This window comes from Podarcis muralis, chromosome 18, assembly GCF_964188315.1.
Source record: "Podarcis muralis chromosome 18, rPodMur119.hap1.1, whole genome shotgun sequence".
Lineage (NCBI taxonomy): Eukaryota > Metazoa > Chordata > Lepidosauria > Squamata > Lacertidae > Podarcis > Podarcis muralis.
In genome coordinates, this window is record NC_135672.1 from 7,681,594 (window position 1) to 7,696,359 (window position 14,766).

The 14,766-nt window shown below is 48.8% G+C and overlaps 1 protein-coding gene across 1 annotated transcript; it reads left to right on the forward strand.

Moving 5' to 3' along the window:
- The first annotated feature begins 5,605 nt into the window (after positions 1-5,605).
- Positions 5,606-13,708, forward strand: MYDGF (myeloid derived growth factor). The gene is made up of 6 exons (XM_077921732.1): positions 5,606-5,817; positions 7,947-7,997; positions 9,591-9,652; positions 10,877-10,958; positions 12,253-12,325; positions 13,073-13,708. Exons 1-6 carry the CDS (start codon positions 5,638-5,640, stop codon positions 13,150-13,152), a joined length of 528 nt encoding a protein of 175 aa, XP_077777858.1. The 5' UTR covers positions 5,606-5,637; the 3' UTR covers positions 13,153-13,708.
- The last annotated feature ends 1,058 nt before the right edge of the window (positions 13,709-14,766 follow it).

Genomic DNA, 14,766 nt, shown 5'->3' on the forward strand with positions numbered 1-14,766 from the left:
CCTCTGTTGTGCAAGTACAGTGTTGTGTACGTTACCGCTTGGCCACCTGGCCTCTACCTTACATTTACCGTATTTTTTGCACCATAACACTCACTTTTTTCCTCCTAAAAAGTAAGGGGAAATGTCTGTGCGTGTTATGGAGGGAATGCCTACGGGTGGCGGGGGGGATCTGCTGCAGTCGTGAGCAGAAGATCCATGGTTCCCCTTCCTTCCCTCCTCCATGGCTTGCTTTGAAACAGCAAAGCGGGAGAAGAGCCGCTGAGTGGGGAGGAGAGAGGGAAAGAGAGCCTGCTTCTTTAAAGGAGCAAAGCGGGAGAGGAGAGGAGCCTTCTCCCCTTAAACCCCTCTCCTGCATTATTAGCAGCATCCTTCTCCACCCACCCCACGCGTGCTCCTTCTCCCCTTAAACCCCTCTTCTGCATTATTAGCAGCATCCTTCTCCACACACCCCACGCGTGTTCCTTCTCCCCTTAAACCCCTCTTCTGCATTATTAGCAGCATCCTTCTCCACACACCCCACGCGTGCTGCTTGTCCCTTGAGTGGAGGGCACAAGGAGAAGGGGACGACAGAGGACAAGATGGTGGGACAGTGTTCTCGAAGCCATAAACATGAGTCTGACCAAACTGCGGGAGGCAGTGGAAGATAGGAGTGCCTGGTGTGCTCTGGTCCAGGGGGTCACGAAGAGTCGGACACGACTAAACGACTAAACAACAACAACAACCTTCTTCCAGAAGGCAGAAACTGAAATAGATCGTTTCTGGGGTGCACCCTATCCTGCGCTATCTCTGCAGCTTTCTTATGGTACCTGGAAGCGTAGATTTGATCCAAGGTGGGAAGAGTGCACCCAATTGTTCTCTCTGCAGTCTTGACAACCCTGGACAGCATTGTTTTTCCCCTGGCCGTGCAGCTCCCAAACCACACACACAGACCATAAGTTAATACACTCTCCACAGTGCAATGGTAAAATGCCATCAACAGGTCCTTTGAGAGGTTATTTTTCCGGAGGATTCTCAGAAAATATAACCTCTGCTGTGCTCTCTTCATCAGGTCTTTGCTGTTTTCTCCCCAGGTTAGGTTGTCTCTCAACTCCATTCCCAGAAATTGAAACATTGCTTTTCTGCACAGATTCCGGAGATGTGGGAGGGCCTTCTGAGAGACAAAAGTGCAAGCTTGGCGGTATGGCTGGGGTAGTATTTGAACCAGGGTGTCCCTGGTTCTGGTTTGGCATTCTAAACCAAGGTTAGCCAACCTGGTGTCTTGTAGTGTTATAATAATAATAATAATAATAATAATAATAATAATAATAATAATAATAATAATAATAATAATAATTTCTTATTTATACCCTGCCCATCTGGCTGGGCTTCCCCAGCCACTCTGGGCGGCTTCCAAAGGAATATTAAAATACTATAATACATCAAACATTAAAAGCTTCCCGAAACAGGGCTGCCTTCAGATGTCTTCTAAAAGCCTGGTAGTTGTTGTTCTCTTTGACATCTGGTGGGAGGGCGTTCCACAGGGTGGGTGCCACCACTGAGAAGGCCCTCTGCCTGGTTCCCTGTAACTTGGCTTCTCGCAGTGAGGGAACCGCCAGAAGGCCCTTGGTGCTGGACCTCAGTGTCTGGGTAGAACGATGGGGGTGGAGACGCTCCTTCAGGTCTACTGGGCCGAGGCCGTTTAGGGCTTTAATGGTCAGCACCAACACTTTGAATTGTGCTTGGAAACGTACTGGGAGCCAATGGAGGTCTTTCAAGACCGGTGTTATGTGGTCCCGGCAGCCACTCCCAGTCACCAGTCTAGCTGCCGCATTCTGGATTAGTTGCAGTTTCCGGGTCACCTTCAAAGGTAGCCCCACGTAGAGTGCATTCTAGTAGTCCAAGCGGGAGATAACCAGAGCATGCACCACTCTGTGTGCTGGTCCCAGGGGGAATAAGGTACTATTACCGTAGCCCAAGATCAGTCCAGAGTCTCTAGCAGGGTAGACGATCACTAGATGAGACGCGAGGTCCGAGACAGGGAGCCGGGCGGGGTAACAGGAACGCTGGTAGAGCAGAAGCAGGAAGCCAGGCGAGGAACAGGAACACTGGTAGGGCAGAAGCAGGAGTCCAGGCGAGGAACAGGAACACCGGATAGTCAGGAACAGGAAGCCGGGCGAGGAACAGGCACACTGGGAGTGCAGATCAAGGACTGGGTAAAGCAGATACTCCACAACGATGTTGCTCCCGCAAGCTGGGACCGGGCTGCCTGACCTTTATCTTCTTCTAAGGCCGGGGGCGGTCCCGGCCCCCAGAAGCCCCGCCTCTCTTGGCCTTAAGGCGAGCACCCCTCCTGGGAGACACCAGTTCCCTTCGCCTCTCTGCCCTAAGCCTCTGCAGATCAGGAGAGGCCGAAGGGTTACTGGGCCCCGGGGGAGGCTCACCTGTAGCCACTGAGTCTTCCAGCACCTCTGGGGCCAGAATGGTTTCACCTGGTGCCTGCTCTTGAGGTTCCTCAGCATCTAGGCCTTGCCCCAGTTCAGCCGGCCCTGGAGGCGGGGACTCCTGTGCCGGCTGGGATTCCTCCGGATCGCTCTCAGACTCGGAATCCCAGGCCATCACACTCTGGCGTGACAGTCCAAGGGCAGGGAGGGTCTCATCCTGCATACCAGATGGAGCTGGCAGACAGCTGCCCTGGACACAGAATTGACCTGTGCCTCCATGGACAGCTGTGAGTCCCAAATGACCCCCAGGCTGCGCACCTGGTCCTTCAGGGGCACAGTTACCCCATTCAGGACCAGGTTATGGTCTCCAGTTCCCATAATCGCTGACCACTGTTCACGTTGGTTGTGTTATGTACTGAAGTTCTCACCCTGGGCCAGCAGGGGGATACTGTAGATAGTTATGCAAATGAAGGATCGAAAGTGACGTTCAGTGATTGGATAGTTTGTATGCAAATGAAGGATCGAAAGTGACGTTCAGTGATTGGATAGTTTTAGAAAACTGTTACAGTAACAAGGTACTGGAGCTCTATATAAGCAGGCTGACTGAGCCCTTCAGCTCAGTTCAGTTCTGGCCTCAGAATAAAGAAGAGCTGTTTGAAGAATCGCTGTGTCGTCTGATATGTTCACCCACAACTTAACAGGTTGCTCGGGACTGGAGCCCAAAACTGCTAGAGGGCACAACCCTGGTTACCTCTCACCACCCTGGCAATGACCATGTCTGGCACCAAGGTTGCTTTTTTTTATTTACAGTGGTACCTCGTGTTACAGACGCTTCAGGTTACAGATGCTTCAGGTTACAGACTCCGCTAACCCAGAAATAGTACCTTGGGTTAAGAACTTTGCTTCAGGATGAGAACAGAAATCATGTGGCAGCGGCGCAGCAGCAGTGGGAGGCCCCATTAGCTAAAGTGGTACCTCAGGTTAAGAACAGTTTCAGGTTAAGAATGGACCTCCAGAACAAATTAAGTTCCTAACCCGAGGTACCACTGTATTAGGAATGGGTGTAAGCAGAGGGGGCTGAATGTTGGAATATTCAGGGCAGGTGAACAAAACTCCTTCACAAAGTGCGTAGTCAAACTATGGAACACACAGTCACAGGAAGAAGAAGAAGAAGAAGAAGAAGAAGAAGAAGAAGAAGAAGTCGTCTAGTGTCCAGATCAAGGGAAGTAACAGTCCCACTCTATTGTGTGTCCTGGTCAGACCACACCTGGAACACTGCGTCCAATTCTGGGTGCCACAATTAAAGAAGGATGTTGATAAGCTGGAATATGTGCAGAGGAGGGCAACCAAGATGATCAAGGGTCTGGAAACTAAGCCTTATGAGGAGCGCTTGAAGGAGCTGGGTATGTTTAGCCTGGAAAAGAGGAGACTGGGAGGAGATATGAGCGCCAACTTCCAATATCTTAAGGGCTGTCACATGGAAGATGGAGCAAGCTTATTTTCTCCTGCTGTGGAGGTTGAGACTCGAGCTTCAAATTACGAGAAAGAAGAAGAGAAGAAGAATATTTTGGATTTGATATCCCGCCTTTCACTCCCTTTAAGGAGTCTCAAAGAGGCTAACATTCTCCTTTCCCTTCTTCCCCCACAACAAACACTCTGTGAGGTGAGTGGGGCTGAGAGACTTCAGAGAAGTGTGACTAGCCCAAGGTCACCCAGCAGCTGCATGTGGAGGAGCGGGGAAGCGAACCCGGTTCCCCAGATTACGAGTCTACCGCTCTTAACCACTACACTCACACTGTATATATCCTTGTATCATAACAAAACAGTCCATGCAACGTAAGTCATTTCTCTGCCAAACGTTCCATCATTTGGAACCCTGCGAATCGTTCGGGTTTCCTTATGTTTTAGTTTTTTTTTTTTAAAAAAACTTCTTTTTGTGCTTTAAAATGAAAATTTTCAAATACGGGGCAGGCAGGCACTGGACCTTAATGTACTGTTTTCTACCATCCATCTTCAGCCTCTAGAACAGGACAGGTAGACGAATCCAAATAAACAATCATCACTAATAATAATAGCTGATCTATTGCTATTGTTTTTTTGGGGGGCAGAAGAAAATCTTACACACACGCCCAGCCCCTATACATTCAAAGTACATGGATTCTTTTGTTTAGTTTAGTCGTGTCCGACTCTTTGTGACCCCCTGGACCAGAGCACGCCAGGCACTCCTGTCTTCCACTGCCTCCCGCGGTTTGGTCAAACTGATGTTGGTAGCTTCAAGAACACTGTCCCACCATCTCGTCCTCTGTCGTCCCCTTCTCCTTGTGCCCTCGATCTTTCCCAACATCAGGGTCTTTTCCAGGGAGTCTTCTCTTCTCATGAGGTGGCCAAAGTCTTGGAGCCTCAGCTTCACGATCTGTCCTTCCAGTGAGCACTCAGGGCTGATTTCCTTCAGAATGGAGAGGTTGGATCTTCTTGTAGTCCATGGGACTCTCAAGAGTCTCCGCCAGCACCAGAATTCAAAAGCATCTATTCTTCGGCGATCAGCCTTCTTTATGGTCCAGCTCTCACTTCCATACATCACTAATGGGAAAACCATAGCTTTAACTATGCGGACCTTTGTTGGCAAGGTGATGTCTCTGCTTTTTAAGATGCTGTCTAGGTTTGCCATTGCTTTTCTCCCAAGAAGCAGGCGTCTTTTAATTTCGTGGCTGCTGTCACCATCTGCAGTGATCATGGAGCCCAAGAAAAGTAAAATCTCTCACTGCCTCCATTTCTTCCCCTTCTATTTGCCAGGAGGTGATGGGACCAGTGGCCATGATCTTCGTTTTTTTGATGCTGAGCTTCAGACAATATTTTGCACTCTCCTCTTTCACCCTCAATAAAAGGTTCTTTAATTCCTCCTCACTTTCTGCCATCAAGGTTGTGTCCTCTGCATATCTGAGGTTGTTGATATTTCTTCCGCCAATCTTAATTCCGGCTAGGGATTCAGAGCTACCATTCCGATTTGCAGAAGGGAGAAGAAACGTGCTTTCTATCTGCGCTCTGGAAGGGGGAAAAAAAAAAGACTCGGCAGCAAAGGGTTAACCATCCTTCGCCCGCTTCAATGATGGCCGCCGGGGCGTCAAGGAAAACACCAGGCGCCTGCGCAAACAACGCGGTTTGGGCCCCGCGGCTCGCCGTAGCCCCCGCCCATCCGGGGTTTTTCCCCCCTCCAAAGATGGCGGCGCCCAGGTCGGTCAGAGCTCGACGGCTTTGGAACGGTCTGGCGACGGCCGCCGCCTTCCTCGTCATCCTCCCTCTCCTTCCCGCGGCGGAGGCCGGGGCCGAGGGGGACCAAAGCACGGCCGAGTTCGACGTGAGGCCCGGCGGAGCCGCCCACTCCTTCTCGAAGAGCCTGGTGAGAGCCGGGCGGAGGTGGCGGCCGCTGGTTGGCTGAGGCGCGCCTGACCCGGGGGACGGGGCAGCGCTCTGATTGGCTGGAGCGAAGCCCCGGGCGGGGCCTCGCGGCGGGGATTGCGGGGAGGACGTGGCGTGTCCCTTCGCGGCACCCGTAGTTAGGGGGAAACTTTGGTTCTGTTGGGCTTGGCACCTCTCTGCCTAGATGTGTGAGCGCTTCTCATTAATGTTAATTAATTAATTAACATTAATTTAATTAACATAATTAATTATTTTTTCCATTAATTATGTTAATTAACATTATGTTAATTAACATTATGTTAATTATGTTTCATTAACATTAATTAACATAATTAATTATTTTTTTCAAATAATATTTATTATTTTCAGTAGATAAGCATGGTAAAGAAAGAAAAGATTAACAATGATAAAGACAAACAAAAAAGAAAAGAAAAAGAGAAAAAACAAAAAAGATACATACAACATATTACCACTTAATTAATTAAAATTAAGTACCATCCATCTTCATAAACATACATAGTGTTTGACTTCCTCGAATCTCTTCCATCCGAATTTCTTAGTAATTGTATGTGGCAGTTTCCAATATCAGTGATATTTGAAATACTAATTAATTAATTTTAAGCACAGTCTTACCAATTGTTTCGTTTTGTTGCTTGTTTATTGTTTCTATTGCATTTATTGATTGCAGTGATTGCATCTATTTATTTTATTTATTTATTTTTATCCTTTTTTCAATACCGGCAGCAACCACAAAAACACATACAACAAAAACCACAATAACACTAATAATGCAATTTAACAATTCATATTTGAGTACTGATATACCTATAACTACACCCTTTTAACAATATTTCCCCACCTCTCCTCCACCTACTTCCCACCACTTTCCGCCTTATCGCTTAAGTATTCCTTCCAGATTTCTTCATATTTATCCATTCTTAATTTGCGTCGATATGCAATTCGTTCGTATGTAACTAGTCTGTCCATATTGTCAACTTATTTATTTATTGCAGCAATTGCATTTTTTGCATTTACTTATTGCAGTAATTGCATTCATTTATTGCACATATTTATTCATTTATTGCATTCAGGTTACAGACTCCGCTAACCCTAAATATTACCTCGGGTTAAGAACTTTGCTTCAGGATGAGAACAGAAATCGTGCTCTGGTGGCAGCAGGAGGCCCCATTAGCTAAAGTGGTGCTTCAGGTTAAGAACAGTTTCAGGTTAAGAACGGACCTCTGGAACGAATTAAGTACTTAAGCTGAGGTACTACTGTAATTGCATTTGCCAGGCCCTAGTCCAACACTCTATAACCGTTTCCCCACACTGGCTCTGGGAGAGTTTTCATATTACAGTGGTACCTCGGGTTACATACACTTCAGATTACATACGCTTCAGGTTACAGACTCCACTAACCCAGAAAAAGTGCTTCAGGTTGAGAACTTTGCTTCAGGATGAGAACAGAAATCGTGCTCCGGCGGCGCGGCAGCAGCGGGAGGCCCCATTAGCTAAAGTGGTGCTTCCGGTTAAGAACAGTTTCAGGTTAAGTACGGACCTCCGGAACGAATTAAGTACTTAACCCGAGGTACCACTATATATAGGGACGCGGGTGGCGCTGTGGGTAAAAGCCTCAGCGCCTAGGGCTTGCCGATCGAAAGGTCGGCGGTTCGAATCCCCGCGGCGGGGTGCGCTCCCGTTGTTCGGTCCCAGCGCCTGCCAACCTAGCAGTTCGAAAGCACCCCCGGGTGCAAGTAGATAAATAGGGACCGCTTACTAGCGGGAAGGTAAACAGTGGTTCCGTGTGCGGCTCTGGCTCGCCAGAGCAGCGATGTCACGCTGGCCACGTGACCCGGAAGTGTCTCCGGACAGCACTGGCCCCTGGCCTCTTGAGTGAGATGGGCGCACAACCCTAGAGTCTGTCAAGACTGGCCCGTACGGGCAGGGGTACCTTTACCTTTTTACCACTGTATATATTCATTATATTTTATAATCACACTTCAGTGTTCGTTTTCTCGCCTCCTCTCTTGATAACATGTTAACCAGCGCTGTCCCATGGAAGAAAGTGCTGAATGTTTTAAAGCCCTTGTTTCTGTTTCTTTCCTTCAGGGAGACTACACCTGCACCTTCACCTATGCTGCTCAAGGTGGGACCAACGAAGTGAGTTGTGTTAATCCTAAGGCCAATTTGACTTAGCTTTCCCCCCAGCTACTGCCCTTAATTCTGAATCTGGAGCGACACTCTTCAATTCTATAAGGTGGAACACTTACCATTTTCCTAAACTGTTACATTTGGTGTGAGGCATTGCTGCCATAGGCATTGTGAGGTGGGGTAGAGGGGGAGATTTTTTTCCCCCCTCCCCACCCGCAGTGTATGTGTGGGGTTTTATGTCAGCATCACATCAATAGGTTCTTCATCTGTTCATTTAATAGTCTTCATTGCTGGTGAGAGAGATTGGGGTACCCAGAGCGTGGTTGGGGGGACGGGCTGGTGTGGAGGACTCCCTGGTCCTGAATGGGGTAACTGTGCCCCTGAAGGACCAGGTGCGCAGCCTGGGAGTCATTCTGGACTCACAGCTGTCCATGGAGGTGCAGGTCAATTCTGTATCCAGGGCAGCTGTCTACCGGCTCCACCTGGCACGCAGGATGAGACCCTCCCTGCCCGCAGACTGTCTCGCCAGAGTGGTGCATGCTCTGGTTATCTCCCGCTTGGACTATTGCAATGCGCTCTACGTGGGGCTACCTTTGAAGGTGACCTGGAAACTACAACTAATCCAAAATGCGGCAGCTAGACTGGTGACTGGGGGCGGCCGCCGAGGCCATATAACACCGGTCTTGAAAGACCTACACTGGCTCCCAGTACGTTTCCGGGCACAATTCAAAGTGTTGCCCTTAAAGCCCTAAACGGCCTCAGCCCAGTATACCCAGTGGCGTAGCATGGGTTGTCAGCACCCGGGGCAAGGCAAGTAATTTGCGCCCCCTAACCCGTGGATTTGCGCCCCTAACCCTAATCCCCAGATGTTGCGCCCGGTGCGGCCGGCCCCCCCTGCACCCCCCACGCTACGCCACTGAGTATACCTGAAGGATCATCTCCACCCCCATCGTTCTGCCCGGATGCTGAGGTCCAGCGCCGAGGGCCTTCTGGCGGTTCCCTCATTGCGAGAAGCAAAGCTACAGGGAACCAGGCAGAGGGCCTTCTCAGTAGTGGCGCCCGCCCTGTGGAACACCCTCCCATCAGATGTCAAAGCGATAAACAACTACCTGACATTCAGAAGACATCTGAAGGCAGCCCTGTTCAGGGAAGTTTTTAATGTGTGACATCTTAGTGTATTTTTGGTCTTTGTGGAAGCCGCCCAGAGTGGCTGGGGAAACCCAGCCAGATGGGCGGGGTACAAATAATAAATCATCATCATCATCATCATCATCATTATTAGTTGAATTTGGTAGATTGCCATGAGTTTTATTTGTGTGTGAGAGGGGGTGGGAGGTTGTTGGGTCAAATTGATTTGTATCAATAAACCCCAGTTGTGGGGTTTATGTTCCTGTCTTGTTGGGCTGTGTATGTAATAAAAGGGATCCACAATGGGGTGGAGACATTCTCTTTTGTTTGTCTCCTGCTGATTTCAATTTGTTGGTTAGCTTTCCTAGTAGCGGCTGCAGTTTGCTCTCGGCTAAGGTTTATCTGATCGGCAGATCTTGCCTATCTGATAGGCGAGTGCGGGCCTAAATCCTGTTATTCCTTTTCCCTTCCAAGAAATGGCAGATGAGCATTGGGATTAGTGAAGATAACCTGCTGTTTTCCTGTTCCATCTGGAGGTGAGTACAGTTTTCTGCCCTTTGTAAAAGTACAGATCTTTCTCTTTGCAGCTTACACATACAGTGGTGCTTCGCAAGACGAAATTAATTCATTCCGCGAGTTTTTTCATCTTGCGATTTTTTCATCTTGCGAAGCACGGTTTCGGAAAAGTTTTGGAAAAGCTTCAAAAATCACCAAAGTCTTCAAAAACCTCAAAAAAGGCTACCATACCGCGTGCTATGAGTTGCTCCTCGAAGTCAAGTCGCAACTGTATTAACGGTGTTAAGAAAAAGGAAACAAACTTGCAAGACGTTTCCGTCTTGCGAAGCAAGCCCATAGGGAAAATCGTCTTGCGAAGCAGCTCAAAAAACAAAAAACCCTTTCGTCTAGCGAGTTTTCCGTCTTGCGAGGCATTTGTCTTGCGAGGTACCACTGTATGTGATTTTCCATATCCTTGCTCCCTGAGTTTGAGGGAGTTGCAGCTCTCGAAGGCACCTCCCTGGTTCTGAAAGGGTTAATCCAGAGGGCTGTTCTCCTCTGCCCTGGCCACAGTCCCAGATGGGAGAGGAGAGATAGCTACATTATTAGCCAACATGCAGTCTGTGGCGGGTTCTAAATCACACAAATAGCCTCTGCGACTACAGCGGGCTCCCTGCCGCGCATGTTCAGTGTGGGGAGGGCTGTGAGGCCAGATCCTGTTGGGTGCACAACAAAGATGACAGGGCCAACAAGCATGTTCCTGCTCTTCCGCTCCCCTAGTTTAAGCACCTTAACATCTCCTCTTAATCACCCAGCCCGGCATCTTTGCATAAGTAAAGGACCTTTGGACGGTTAAGTCCAGTCAAAGGCAACTGTGGGGTTGCGGTGCTCATCTAGCTTTCAGGCCGAGGGAGCTGGCGTTTGTCCGCAGACAGCTTTCTGGGTCGTGTGGCCAGCAGGACTCAACTGCTTCTGGCGCAACGCGACACTGTGACGGAAACCAGAGCGCTGTTTACCTTCCCGCCAGAGCGGCACCTATTTATCTACTTGCAGTGGTGTGCTTTCGAACTGCTAAGGTTGGCAGGAGCAGAGGGACAGAGCAATGGGAGTTCACCCCATCACGGGGATTCAAACCACCGACCTTCTGATCGGCAAGCCCAAGAGACTCGGTGGTTTAGACCACAGCGCCACCTGCATCCCTACATATAACCCGCATACAACCTCTGCTGTGGCTTTACATTTTGTCCTTTCCTTTCATGTCCAAGGCCCCAAGGGAAGTCTTACCTCTTCTTCACCCAGTTTAAAGGCGAGGTCAAAGGAGCGAAGATCGAGTATGGCATGGCCTACGTAAGTCTTTTCTGTTTCTAGGGTGCGGTGGGGGGGCTGGCCTAAGGTCTCCTGTTTGATCCGAGCACAATTCAAAGGGTGTGTGGTGACCTTTCAAGCCCTAAACAGCCTCGGTCCAGTAGACCTGAAGGAGCGTCTCCACCCCTATCGTCCAGCCCGGACACTGAAGCCCAGCTCTGAGGTCCTTCTGGTGGTTCCCTCATTGCGAGAAGTAAGATTACAGGGAACCAGGCAGAGGGCCTTCTCGGTGGTGGCACCCGCCCTGTGGAACGCCCTCCCACCAGATGTCAAGGAAATAAACAACTACCTGACTTTTAGAAGACATCTGAAGGCAGCCCTGTTTAGGGAAGCTTTTAGTGTTGCATGTTTTATTGTGCTTTTAATATTCTGTTGGGAGCTGTCCAGAGTGACTGGGGAAACTGAGCCAGATGGGTGGGCTATAAATAATAAATTATTACTATTATTACAACAGACTTGAACCTGGCTTGGTAGTAAGGAGGAAGCCGCTTTAGGCCACTGAGAAAAGCAACTAACAAATAAGTAAGCAAAGACCTTCACGTCCTTCTGCCTGTCAGTGTAGACCAGGTGTGGGGAAACTTTCTTCTGCCAAACATTGCTTCGCTACAACTCTACTGGCCAAGCCTTTCTGGGGATGATAATGTTCAGTTTCTGTTAATTGATTCTCATGAAAACTTACAGATTCTGGCTTCACACAATTAACTCAAGGCAGTGTCAATTTACTCTTGGCAGAAAGCCAAGGTCTGCTTGACCTAGAATCTACTTACTCTGATTGGTTAACGACCAGCACTCAACTCTGTTATCTAGGAATGCTAGCACAGTTTGGGCTAGGTGTGTTAGGAGTAGGAGTGCTGTGTATGGTTAAGAGAGAGAGAGAAAGAAAGGATTTATTTTGCTTTGTTTTGTATGCAGAAATTCTGCTGGTTTTATTTTTCCTTTTAATAAATCCTGTAAATAGTTATTCTGAGTCTAGCTGACTAGTCATTTCCACCTCAACTAGCTTCTTCGCTGTGCAGGAAAACTCTGCTACGTTTGGGCTAAAGCCAATAGGGCTATGCCTGACACTTCAAAGTTCCATGAGATAAGAATTGGAGTCTCAGAAAACCTGGCAGTCCAAAGGGTTCCTTCCCCACACTTGGTGTTGATGGCATTGGACTTGGATAGACCCAGCGCCCTGAATCAGTGGAAGGCAGGTTCCTGTAACGACTAGTTTGAGCAGCAGGCGGGAGAGAAATTTTGGGACATGCCCGTCTGAGTACCTTCTGTCTTGTTGCAGTCCACGGCTGCAGTTGGAGGGCAGAGTGACGTTCCCTTAAAGGAGGAGGAATTCCAGGTGACCGAAACAGCAGGTGAGTAGCAGTGGGAGGGGCTGATGACACTACTTCGGGGGCACAGAGGGACAAAGCCTGCAGAGCATTCGCGGCAGGAGAAGTTAGAGGAGCTCAGCACCACATGTGGTAGAAGATACCTTCCCTTTCCTTACATTTCCAACACACATTGGTTCTTGTCTTGTACATTTTAGACAGATTAAAGGTAAAGGTAAAGGGACCCCTGACCATTAGGTCCAGTCGTGGCCGACTCTGGGGTTGCGGTGCTCATCTTGCTTTACAGGCCAAGGGAGCCGGTGTACAGCTTCCGGGTCATGTGGCCAGCATGACTAAGCCGCTTCTGGCGAACCAGAGCAGTGCACGGAAACGCCGTTGACCTTCCCGCCGGAGCGGTACCTATTGATCTACTTGCACTTTGAGGTGCTTTCGAACTGCTAGGTTGGCAGGAGCAGGGTCTGAGCAACGGGACCTCACCCCATCGCAGGGATTTGAATCGCCGGCAAGCCCTAGGCTCTCTGGTTTAACCCACAGCGCCACCTGCGTCCCTCTCAAGAGACTGCTTGTGGGCAAATTGGTTACCTGTGCCCGTTTGGTCTGAGAACAAATCGTGTCTCCACAGCGCCACCTGCGTGATCCTACACGACAGATGGCCATCCAACCTCTGTTTAAAAAGGAGAGACTGTTCTGCTGTTGAGCGGCTGTGATCCTGCCTTTCCTTGTGTTTTCTGCCCTTCTGTTCACCCTTCTGTCGTCTTCTCCCCTTTGCAGTGTCTCACAAGGAAGGCAAATTCCGCTCAGAACTCTCCAAGCTGCTGATCATCGCCAAAACTTCCCACGACGAGCTGTGAATCGCCGAGTTCCCTTGCCTGTTAGAAGGTGCTCTGCTTTGCCGGGGACACTGCAAGCGGATTTTCTGGCCGACTCTTGCAGGGGTGGGGACCTCTCTCCTGTGCTACGCTGGAGTAGGAATTGGGGAAGCATTTGCAAAACTGCGCAGTGCTTTGGCACCACAAACCTTGAAAGCTCCTCTTGAGATGTTTCTGGTGTTCTGCTTCGGCAGCGGTCTCTCGGAATACGAATTGTCACCGGCGGTGCGGGGAATAAATGTGGGGCGCCGTTTATCATCCTAGCAATCTTCGTTTCCAGTCTGATGGTGCAGCACCCAATCTGGGAGAGACCAGCGGCAGCTGTCACAGAGACTGCGTCTGAAAACCATCGCAGAAGTTTTGATTCCTCTGATCGCTTTTCATCCAGAAAGGACCAAATAAACACACCGGCGCATTCCCTCCCCTCCTTGTCTTCCCCCTCCGTAAGCCAGCTTAATAACCACAACAGAATCCCACCTTCTCTCTTCCTTGGTGAAAAAGGGCAATAGTTCGAATAAATCGGAATATATATATCTTACAGTTTGCCTCTGTTCGTCTCTTTGCTGCTGCGTCCATTTCCTGGGCGCTAATAAAAATTGGTGTGCAAGTCTCGTCTATCTTGCTCTCAAGAGCAGGGGTCAGCAAACCTTTTTCAGCAGGGGGCCAGTCCACTGTACCTCAGACCTTGTGGGGGGCCGGACTAAATTTAGAAAAAACAACAACGAATGAATTCATATGTCCCACAAATAACTCGGAGATTCATTTTAAATAAAAGGACACATTCTGCTCATGTAAAAACATGCTGATTCCCAGACCACGGATTTAGAAGACGATTGGGCCGGATCCGGCCCCTGGGCCTTAGTTTGCTTACCCATGCTCAAGAGCATTGAAAAGAGCAGTGTCTTATTGTTATTAATATTGTTATTTTTAAATATATATATATGTTGTATTGAAGAGTTTTCTTGAAGGAACAATGCAACGCCATAAAAAGCAACCTAACCCCTGGTGCAAGGTCAAAACAAACTTGTAAGATTATGTCGTAGAATGACACGGAACGATAAATGATGACTCTACCACATGAATACATTCCCACCCACAGCATCAGAAAAAATTTAAAAGCAAAAGCCAGAGTTGCCCCCCTTTCTTCAACCACTATGTATTTTAAAGAAAAAAATCTCAAGATGATTTACAACATGTTGAAACATCCCCAAAAACCCAGAACGAGATGTTACTGAAGAAAATCACATGTAAAGTATACATCCAGAGCAACATATAGTGAGGGGGGGGGGGAAAGTATTTGATCCCCTGCTAAATTTGCCCGTTTGCCCCCGACAAAAGAAATGAGCAGTCCGTAATTTTAATGGTGGGTTTATTGTAGCTGTGAGAGGCAGAATAACAACAGGAAAACCCCCAAAAACCCAGAAGACAATGCACCACCGATTCGGGACTGCCATCTCCACAGGGACATAAGCGTTTCTCGTGTGGCATCTGTTGGAATTGTCCCTCAAGTCCAGACGAGGGCACGACATTCAATCTTGCGAGAGTAAAAGCGTGTATGTTTTAGAATTGCTAGGTGATGCAGATGGGGCGCCAGAG